Consider the following 11,216-nt stretch of genomic DNA (forward strand, 5'->3'; position numbering starts at 1 on the left):
GGACTAAAATATCAACGATTAACTTAATTCTTTTTCTTTTTTGGATTGGTTTTTGCTATAGGGTGCGTGCGCTCGCCAGACAGAGACAGAGAGATAGAAAGCAAGAAATCACCCCCCAGGGTGGATGGCCACACCGCAATCCCTTCTCCTCCATTCTCCTCTCTCGGGATCTTGGGCATGCACGCACACGCGCCCGGAGTGAGTTTAAGCCACCGGGTCCAGGACGCAAACCACAGTCGACTACGTGGGAGTCCAGCGACATAGCCATTACGCTAACTGCTGGTCCCAGCGATTAACTTATTTCTGATCTAAGAGAATACTCACTTCAATACTACCACTTTAAAGGAGCATATATATAATAACACTAACAAAGACCTGGGGACCAGCAGATGGTGTAACCGACTCCCATCTGGCAGACTGTAGTTCAAGTCTGGGACCCAGTGGTTTTGAAAATCATGCTAGGCACATTGTGTGTTTATGTCCAAGATCCTGGGAGGAGAAAGGACTGTGGTGTGGCCATCCCCCATGGGGGGGTGATTTCTCACTTTCTCTCTCACTGTGTCTGCTTCCCCCAGCCACCCCACCCAGATGCACCCTAAGGCAAAAACCTCTAGGAAAAAAATACTTGACTGGCATTCCATATAAGTATTTTACCAGATACAATTCATTAAGTTGCTAAATACAGTTGATCAAGGAACACTAAAAATGTACCAGTGGCACACAATGAGAGCTCATGGAATATAATAAAAGGTTAATTTGAGGCTTTCTTTTGGGAGCATAGTTTTGGTGCACAATCAATTTTGTATCATTAATATTTATATTAAATTCTGCATAATGTCAAATGTTTAAATACATAAAAGATCCACAATCAAGTAGACAACATCTGTGACTGGAATGATGTGTGGACAGTCTTGGTTAACTAATCAATACAAAAACAGATGCAAGGTGTCGTCTGCAAGGTTCACTACTTTGTCTCTAGGATCTGAGAGCTCCTGATGTGAAGTACTCAATTCTTAGGTGAATGTACTAACCTCAAATATTTCCAACCATTAAAAATCTTGATTTGCAGGGAACCAACAGTTAGTGTAATGGCTATGTCGCTGGACTCCCACGTAGTCGACCGTGGTTCGCATCCCAGACCCGGTGGCTTAAAACTCACACCGGGCGCGTGTGCGTACGTGCCCAAGATCCCAAGAGGAGAATGGAGGAGAAGGGATTGTGATGTGACCATCCCCTCTGGGGGGTGATTTCTTGCTTTCTGTCTCTATGTCTCTCTCTCTGTCTGGCAAGCGCACACGCCCTATAGCAAAAACCTCTCAAAAAAAAAAAATCTTGATTTGCAAATGAAATACTGTCATGGATGGGAATACCTAAATAAAAAATATACTAGACAAAATATAGCTAACTAATATTCTTTTTAAAAAATGTTATTTTATTAAGAATTATTTTATTTATTTATTTTAATTTGACCAGTGTGTATGAGAGAGAGAGAGAGAGAGGGAGAGAAAGCAAGCAGCTAGGTCCAGGAATCAAACTATGATTGGTCATGAGGGAGTACAATGCCCTTAACCACCACGCCACCTGCCAGCGCCTTATTATTACTGTTTAAAATTTGCTTTAGGGCACATGCCCTCAACAGAGACAGATAGAGAGAGAAGGAAAGTGAGAAAGCAAGCTGTCAAGTCCAGGACTTGAACCATGATTGACCATATGGGAGTCCAGCTCCCCAAACACCATGCCACCTGCTGGCCCCCACAACTAATTTTTTTAAAAGAGAGATACTTGCTATAGGGCACATGCACTCACCCAAGAGAGAGACAAAAAGTGAAAATCACTCCCTATGGTTGAAGGTCATGCCACAATCCCTTCTCCACTATTCTCCTCTTGGGATCTTGGGCACGCACACACATGTACCCGGCATGGGCTATTTTCAAGTAGCCGGGTCAGAGACTCAAATAGCAGTCGACAACATGGGAGCCCAGTAATGTAATCATTATGCCATCTGCTAGTTCTCCCACAACCAATTTTTTTTTTTTTTGGAGAGGTTTTCGCTATAGGGTGCGTGCGCTCGCCAGACAGACAGAGACATAGAGACAGAAAGCGAGAAATCACCCCCCAGAGGGGATGGTCATGCCGCAATCCCTTCTCCTCCATTCTCCTCTCAGGATCTTGGGCACGCACGCACACATGCCCAGCATGAGTTCTAAGCCACTGGGTCCGGGATGCAAACCGTGGTCGACTGCGTGGGAGTCCAGAGACATAACCATTACGCTAACTGATGGTTCCCTAATTTTTTTACTTTTAAAGAATCATTTTATTGGGACCAGCAGGTGGTGTGGTAGTTAAGGTGCTGGACTCTCACATGGTCAATTGCAGTTTGATTCCCAGACCCAGAGGCTTGAAAATCACACCAGGTGCACATGCATATGTGGCTAAAATCCTGAGAGGAGAATGGAGAAGGGACCACAGCATGGCCATTCCCCCGGGGGGTGTGATTTGTCCCTCCCATATCCTTTCAGTAAGTGCATGCACCCTATGGCAGAATCCTAAAAACAAACAGAAACAACCCCACCTGAACTGATAGAAAATTCATGTTATAAAAAAAAAAAAAAATACAACCCTGTTATTGATTTATTTAAAAAAAATAAAATAAAAACCTGCACCAAAATATATTTCTTTCTCTTTTTTCCACAAGCTTTTTGAAGTCCCTTCACAAGTAAATTTAATTGACATCTTTCTTTTAGGGCTCTACTTCTTCCTCTCCTTCAAAATATCAATAATTGGTGTGTCTGTGGTTGGCTCAATCTGAGGACGCAGAATCCAGAGATATGAAGGATTGACTACACTTTCACATATATGATCTCTTACCCTAACAGTAACTTTGTGAGGTAGTTGGCCTATTTTACAGAGAAAAAGAAGCAAAGAGGTTTTTTTTAAGATTTATTTATTTTTATTATTATTAATGCGCTATAGGTCATGTGTGCTCACCAGAGACAGAAAAAGTGGGAAAGCAAGCTGCCAGGTCCAGGACTCAAACTGCAGTTAGCCATGTTGGAGTCCTGTGCCTTAACCACCACACCATCCACTGGCCCACAAATGGCTAGTTTCAACCTGTTGTCCAATATAGTAGCCCTAAGTCGCAAGCCACATATGGTAATGAGCACTTGATATGTAATTATGACTGATTTTAAATTTTAAGTTAATAAAAATTAAGTTATATGGGCCATCAGGTGGCCAGCCATAATTCAAATTTGTGATGTGACAGTTTGAAAACTACGCAGGGTGTGTGTGCATACATACTCAAAATTCCAAGAGGAGAGTGAATGCAGGAGGAGGGGGGAGCTGCAGTGTGGCTATGTACCCTGAGGGTTGATTGCTCACTTTCCCTCTCTCCCCTCTAGGGAGTGCAGGCACCCTAGGGCAAAAACCTGAAGAAAAAAATTTTAAGTAATACTAGCACAATGCAACTACTAGAAAACTTAAGAATATTTGGAATCACCTAGGTATCCAATTCTGCCTTTCTAACTGTAAATTCTTATGAAGCATATAAAGATCAAGTGTTTCCGATGAAAATAGACTCTGAATTGATATGTTCTGTAAGTGTAAGACACACATCTGATTTAGAACATTAAGGATAAATTTTAAAAGAATGTAAAATACCTCATTAGTAAATCTCACAATGTTTACATGTTAAAATATTTTGCAGGCCAGCTAGTAGCCTGATGATTGAGGTGGCTGGATCTCCCATGGCTGACCACAGGGTGAGTACCAAGCCTAGCAGCTTGAAAAACATTCCCCAACATGTGCCCAAATCCTTAAAGGAGGGAGAAATGGATAACAGATTGGGGCACAATCATGCTCTGTGGGGGGTGCTTTCTTGCTTTCCCTGTCTCTCTCCTGCGAGCATGCCCCCTCTGAGAAAATTTTTAAAATAAGATTTTAGGTATAATGAGTTAAATATAATAGATAAAAATTAATTTCACCTTTAAAAATATTTTGACATGTCCACTAAAGTCACATTTCTACCAGACAGTACTGGTCTCAATGACCCCTAAACCCATGTTTTGTCCACTATACCACATCATTAAGACATTTTAAACCAGTGGAGAGAAATCATCTCTGGGCTAAAGTCCAAGAAAAAAGCACATTAAGACACTGTATAACTTTTGTTAAGATATAACTTCTGTCAAGACCAACCATTCCTTTTCTTTGAACTATTTTGTGTAGACGATCAGGTATAGAGCTGCCCTGGTAGCCAAGCTATTAAGGGCACCAACTCTGACATGGCCAACTGCAGTTCAAATCCCAGCCTTGATGGCTTAAAAAAAATCCAAGGTGTGTATGTGTGTGTGCACATGGGCACCCCTGTCCAAAGACTGAAAGGATGGAGAAATGGAGAAGAGGGGATCGCATTGTGGCAACATCACAGTGAGGAGCTGCTTTCTCCTTTTCTTTCTCCGTTTCTCTCAGCTACTGCATGTGTCCTCTGGTGATTAGGAAAAAAAAAAAAGATGACCTAGGTACAAACCCGATTCTAATACCATATTCATTCCTCAGGCACTACTTTGAATCTTACTTCCTTCAGCTGTTTGAGAAAGGTGTCAGGGTACTGAATGAAGATCAGAAAGTATTCAGTCACATTTACAGCATAGGATAGGCTCTCAAGAAGTCGGGGCTTTCTCCATTCACTAGTCATCCTTCATCACCCTTGCTTTCCAAAAGAGACAGTATTCAGATAATAATGAGTGCTTTAATTTAATTAATAAAATGTTCTAAACACCAAGTATGGGGAGGCTAATAAATCTTCAGTCATACAAAGCACACCCATATGACCTTATTGTGCAGTCCAATATTATAGTCAATAGCCACACATGAAATATCTACACTTAAATAAAAAAAAAAAAGGCATAAATTTAGATCTCGGTCACACTAACCCCATTTCAAGTGCTCAAAATTCCTCTGAAGCTAGAAGACATTTCCGTCATTAAAGAAAAGTTCTACTGGACTCTCAAAGAGCAAAATCCACATCATTAACACTGACAGAAATCTTAACTATAATTCAAATATAGAGTTGAAAATAAGCGGGGAGGTATCGTGGTTAAGGGCGCTGGACTCCCACATGGATGACCATGGTTTGAGTCCCAGACCTGGAGGCTTTCTCTCTTTCTGGTCAAATTAAAATAAATGAATGAATAAACAAATAAATAATTCTTTTAAAAAAAATAAGCATTTAAAAATAATTTTACAAGGTTGGCCTCATAGCACAGAGATTAAGCATTTTGCAGAGAGAGCCAGATCTCACAAGGCTGATTGCAGTTTGTCGTGGACCAGGAGCTTAAAAAACACACAAGGAATATATGTGCATACACACCCACAATCTTGATGGGACAGAGGAATGGAGAAGGAAGGATTGTGGCATGATCATGCCCCACTGGGGGTACACTCTGTCTCTTGAGTAAGCACTTTGGCAATTAAAAGATTCTGCAAAGATGCTATGATTCAAAAGTAAGTGGAACCTTCTAAAATCAGTGCCTCAATGGCACGGTCGTTACTGCAGCTGAATCCCACATGGCCAACTGCACAGTTCAAGTCCCAAACCAGACAGTTTGAAAAACATGCTAGGTGCACATGCCCCCAAGCCCAAAATCCTAAAAGGAGAATGGAGAAGGGACTGCAGTATGGCCATCTTCCCTGCGAGGTGTTTGCTCTCAGTCTCTCGCTCGCTTTCTCTCTGGCAACTACACATGTCCTATAGGATATTTTTTAAAAATACATAAAAATCAAAGTACAAATTCCAATATGGTCAGAAACAACTGTTCCAAGAACAAACTACTAACATTTCTGAAATTGTGAATTTCACTGCACACTGAAGTGAAAATGATTATGATTCTACAAACACAGTTCCATGTCTTAAATTATTTCCTATCAGCTAACTTCACTAAAACTAGCCATGCCTTTTTAGAAAGAATTTTTTCTTTTTTTCTTTTTTTTTTTTTTTTTTTGCTATAGGGTGCATGCGCTCACTAGAAAGACAGAGAGACAGAAAGCAAGAAATCACCCCCCAGGGGAGATGGCCATGCCACAATCCCTTCTCCTCCATTCTCCTTTTGGGACCTTGGGCAAGCTAGTGCACAGCGTGAGTTTAAGCCACCAGTCTGAGACTCAAGCCACGGTAGACTACATGGGAGCCCAGCGACATAGCCATTATGTCAACTGCTGGTCCCAAAAGAATTATTTTATTTAACTTTATTTATTATTATTTTCCCTTTGATCAGAGAGAGTGAAAGTGAGAAAGCAAGCCACCAAGTCTGGGACTTGAACTGTGGTCAGCCATGTGGGAGTCTAGTGCCTTTCACCACCAAACCACTTGCTGGCCCCAGTTATATTTTTAAAAGCAGAGTGAGTTAACTTTTATGAAAATTCTGGGGCTACCAGGTAGTGGTTGGATCCCACATGGCCAGCTACGTGGATCAAGTTCTGGGTGTGACAGGTTGAAATCATGTTGAGAGCATGGACATGCATGCCCGAAATCCCAAGAGATTGGAGGAGAAGGGATTGTGGCACAGCCATACCCGCCCGCCCCAGGTATGGCAAATGCATGTGCCCTATAGCAAAAAATAAAAACAAAAAAGATAAAGGTTTTTTTTAAAAAAAAAAAAAGAAATTCTGAAAAATATGCTACATTTTAACCATTCAAGCTATTCCCAAGGGTAGACTGCAGCATAATTCTAGGCAGCAGGCCTCTTCTATGCAGTACAGCTAAGCGTATGACATATCCCAATGATGCCCAGCATTGCTTTCTTTCTGGCAAACCAAAATAAACACAACCAAGAATTCCTGTCCTTCAATTTAACACACTCTGTGCCTGCATTTAATGGATCAAGGGGAAAGTAACAAGATAGTGAAATTTTTCATTGAAAACTCAAAAAATCCTAGAATATGGAATGTGTCAACAGACATAGAGATTTAACATACCAAGAGTAGAAAATTGCAGACATTTTATAGGTAGCCTAAGAGTTTTTCAGAACCTAAAACTCCTGGAATGCCTTGCTCAAATGGGCATTTATCTGTTGACTACTATTAGTCGAAACATGTTAAAAATGAAAAAAAATTATTTGTAACTTAAAAATATTGTTCATTTGATCTAGTTCCAAGGCTTGATGGCAGATCCTTCAGTTGGCCAAAGCAGTTAAAGGGTATAAAAATAAATTCATTTACGTTTCACCTTTTTAAATTTCACAAGCTGTCCCTACCTCCAGTTCCTCATTTCTTGTTCCCAGTTTTTATCCTAAGTATTTGAGAAAGTTTTCTGCTACTTAGCAAACTGGCAGAGACTCAGAGATTAAGATTTAAGTTGACAATTAAAATAACCTTTACTGGGGCCAGTGGCATGGTGGTTAAGGGTGCTGGACTTCCAAATGGCCAACCACAGTTCAAGTCCCAGACCTGGCAACTTGCAGTTCTCACTTTCTCGTTTTCACTGTCCCTCTCAGGTCAAATTAAAATAACTAAAGTTAAATCATTCTGGGAGAGGTTGGTGGTTTGGCCTCCTTGTGCAATTAATCATTATCAGCTGGAGTATATAGTCATACCAGCTAAGCTTAAGTTTAGGCATGACACAACACTCCAAAAATTGATGACTGAATTTTTAAAGTATATTTGGAAAGCTGTTTCTTTTTTTCTGATAGAGAGGTTTTTGCTATAGGACATGTGCTCAGTCAAGAGACAGAAAGACAGAAAGCCAGAAAGCAAGAAATCACCCTCTAGTGGGCATAGCCATGCCATAATCTCCTTCATTCTCCTCTCAGGATTTTGGGTATGTATGCATATGCGCCCTACGTGAGTTTTCCAGCAATGTAACACTTAGACCATCTTGCTGGTCTCACAAAGCTGTTTTATACTCAGAATTTTCAAATTATGTGAGGAGCAAATAGCTTCACTCAAATATCTGCAGAAACTTTAAACCGCTTAGAAATCAGTCCTATATTAAATCTGTCTACAATTAGTGACAAGGTCAGATTCCAATCTTTGGAATCATTTAACAATACTCGGCTCCTCATGAATAGAAATGAAAAGCTATTACTCAAATCACCACTGGCCAACAAATGAGATTTACTAGTGGGCTGTACTTCTGTCATGTAAAATAAACAGCATCTGTACCTGCTCCTTTATGTATGGTTAACCACCATTTGTCTGCAGAAAGACATTTCAGATGCACATTTTTTTCTCTGAAGGTTTATTTTATTTATTTATTTTTAAAATTCATTATATGGCACATATACTCACCAGAGACAGAAGGAAAGTAAGAAAGCAAGCTGCCAGATCCAGGACTTGAACTGCAGTGGGCCATGTGAAAGCCCAGCATTCCAACCATCCTGCCACCTGCTGGCTCCCCCAGATGCGCTTTAATGTAAGGATGAGCCCATGTTTTCCCTTTATATTCCTAACCCTCCACATTCATATGCCACCCCACATTTTTTTAAATAATTGCTTTTGGGACCAGCAGACGACATGCTTAAGTCGCTGGAATTCCATGTAGTCAACTGTGGTTCAAGTCCCAGACCTGGCGGCTTGAAACTCATGCCAGGCATGTGGACATGCATGCCCAAAATCCTGAGAGGAAAACGGATTGCGGTATGGCCATCCCCTCGGGTGTGCGTGTGTGTAATTTTTTGCTGTCTCTCTAGAGAGCACACACACCCTACAGCAAAAATCTCTTTAAAAAATTATTTTAACTTAATTGTTATTATTTTTCATTTGAGAGACAGAGAGAGTGAGGGAAAGTGAGAAAGAAAGCCACCAGATCCAGGACTTGAACTGCAGTTGGCCATGTGGCAGTCCAACACCCTTAACCATCACACCACCTGCCAACCCTGCCACCCACTTTAATAGAGGTTAATCACCATAATTTAATTTGGATTGAGCACAAAAAATAATCTTTCCATGTCTATTCAATATTTCTCAACTTTTAAATTTTTTGAATCTATGTATTTAATTCATTATTATTAAGTCTGCTACAGGGCGTGTGCATTCACCAGAAAAAGACAGAGAGGAAAAGAGCAAGAAAGAAAGACATCAGGTCCTGGACTCTAACCAGTTGGCCAGTGGGAATACAACACCTTAACCACCAGCCCACCTGCTGGCCCCATCTCAACCTTTTTATAAAACAGTGCTTTTATTGCCAAAACATATTCCATTGCTTCAAATAAGTTATTTAAAAGCCTAAACAACTCAAGAAAGTGCACTATTTAAACTTGTTTTATGGGCAATATTTATTCTTTACATTTCAAACCTTAAAGTTTTCCTTTAAAGGAAAACAATTTGCTAGTACAAGCAAACATGATACTAACTGAAAAGAAACATAAAATTATGTTACTCACATCCTGAACATTAAACCTATTTATTAACAAGAATCCTTTATAAATGTCATGCTAATGGGGGAATGCACTGTAAATAAAATTGCCTTCAATGGTAAAGAGGACAATAAGTCACTAATATGAGTGTCATGTCAAGCCACTGCATCCTCTATCATTATGAAATTAGCCCTTCAGAAGACTGAGCTGAGGTAAGTTTCCTTAAGGGGTATTTGAGAAAAAGGAAACAGTAATAAATTATTTCAGCTTAAGTAAAAACTAAGATTGATGAACCGGGAAATTAAAAGCTCAAAAGAGGCTTAATTCCGTGAAGACTCCACTGGTCACCTGCCTTGGCCGGCAACTGGCATGTGTCCAGATAAGACAACAGTATGTTGCCTCCAGGATAAGGCACTGTGGGGAAGAACTCTAGAACCTACAGTTACACATCAAATAAGCCTTTGCATCTCAGAGCAGGTGTGCTCTATCCCCAGGGCTCGGTTCAATTCCTTGCGATCCTAAGGGAGGTGCTCAGGCCAATCCCACAAGTATCTGCTAGACTCTAGAGACCCCCAAATAATCTCTGTATAACTCTTCACCACCCTCTAAAACCAGAGAGGGGTTAAGAACCGCATCATCCCCAGAGAAATCAAGAAAGGAAAAAAAAAAGGCGAGTTCCCCTAGGGACCTTGACCCCACGCACTGAGACTGACACCGCCCTAAGAAATGCGTTCCCCCACTCTATCCTCTGTTCCTCCAGTGACCTTCTGTTCCTCCTGCCTCGAGAAGGCACGAGACAAGCCATCGCCGTCCCCCCTACACCCCCACCCCGGGGGAAGGTGCCTTTCTCAGTTGAGCGCCGCAAAGGGAGGAAGAAAAAGGTTGCTCCTCCCAACCCACCCGCCCCACGGCTCCCGGGTGCAGACACGATGGGGGAAAAAAGGAAGAAAAGAGCAATGAAGGGACTGGCCCAAGGGGTGATGAGAATTCTTGCTCCGGAAGAAACTCCCTAGAATCCCCCTTTATACCCCTTTACTCAAATGAATGAACTGAATAAAACGGGTAGGGAGTTAGGACGCGCACTTCATGCCATCCAGGAAGCAAGAGGCCCTATGACCCAGGCACGGCCTCGCCGCCTTCTGCACCCCTGCTCTCCTCCTTTCCACCCAAGCCCCACATCATTTAACTCTTTACGCTAAAATAGAGCCCCCACCTCTATCTAAACCAAACATCGACACCCCCCCACCCCATCCTGCTGGGGCCTAGATTCCAGCTTCTTCCTTCCTACCACCCTCTCCACAGCCTTCACCAGCCCGGGCCCAGCCGCACCTGGAGATGCTCCTGAAAACGAATTGGCAGAATCTGGGCCATGGCGCTGTCGGGGGGTATGGTCTCCTCCTGTCACTGGGGCTGCGGGGCAGTGGCTGCCCGGGCTCTCCAAGGGAGAGGAGGAGAAGGGGAGGGGGGAGGCTGGGCTCAGCAGGATACTCTCCGGGGACGCAGGAAACTGGCAGGCAGACGAAAGAGCTCAGGTCGGGGGCGGAGGCTCCGGGGGCCGGGAGAGCCGCAATGGCGGAACCGGGCGCAGCGCAGACTCCGGAAACGGCTGAGCCCTGCGGAAGGATCCGGCGACAGAACTCCGCCCAGTCGTCTCACTCCCTCCGCCTTATGTACTCCTCCACGGAGCGCCGCGCCGCTGCCGGGCGCAGGAATTGGGGGCGCAGTGTGCGGCGAGCTCTGCTTACTGATGCGACACGGAGGGACGTAGAGAAACCAAAGGAACTACTTTTTTAGACTCATCACTTTCCCCAGTCTCCTGTTTTTCCCTCCCTCCCCCCCCTTTTTTTTTTTTTTGCATTTTTC

General features: G+C 42.6%; 1 protein-coding gene across 2 annotated transcripts in view; it reads right to left on the reverse strand.

Moving 5' to 3' along the window:
- Nucleotides 1–10,806, reverse strand: part of CLTC (clathrin heavy chain) — a 78,951-nt gene extending 68,145 nt beyond the window's left edge. For both annotated transcript variants that reach the window (XM_006154619.3, XM_006154618.3), the window contains exon 1: nt 10,683–10,806. In XM_006154619.3, coding sequence (XP_006154681.1) covers nt 10,683–10,724 — 42 coding nt within the window. In that variant the 5' untranslated portion in view covers nt 10,725–10,806. The remainder of the gene's footprint in view (nt 1–10,682) is intronic.
- Between the last annotated feature and the right edge of the window lie 410 nt (nt 10,807–11,216).

Source organism: Tupaia chinensis, unplaced genomic scaffold (assembly GCF_000334495.1).
Source record: "Tupaia chinensis unplaced genomic scaffold, TupChi_1.0 Scaffold000416_1, whole genome shotgun sequence".
NCBI classification, from domain to species: domain Eukaryota; kingdom Metazoa; phylum Chordata; class Mammalia; order Scandentia; family Tupaiidae; genus Tupaia; species Tupaia belangeri.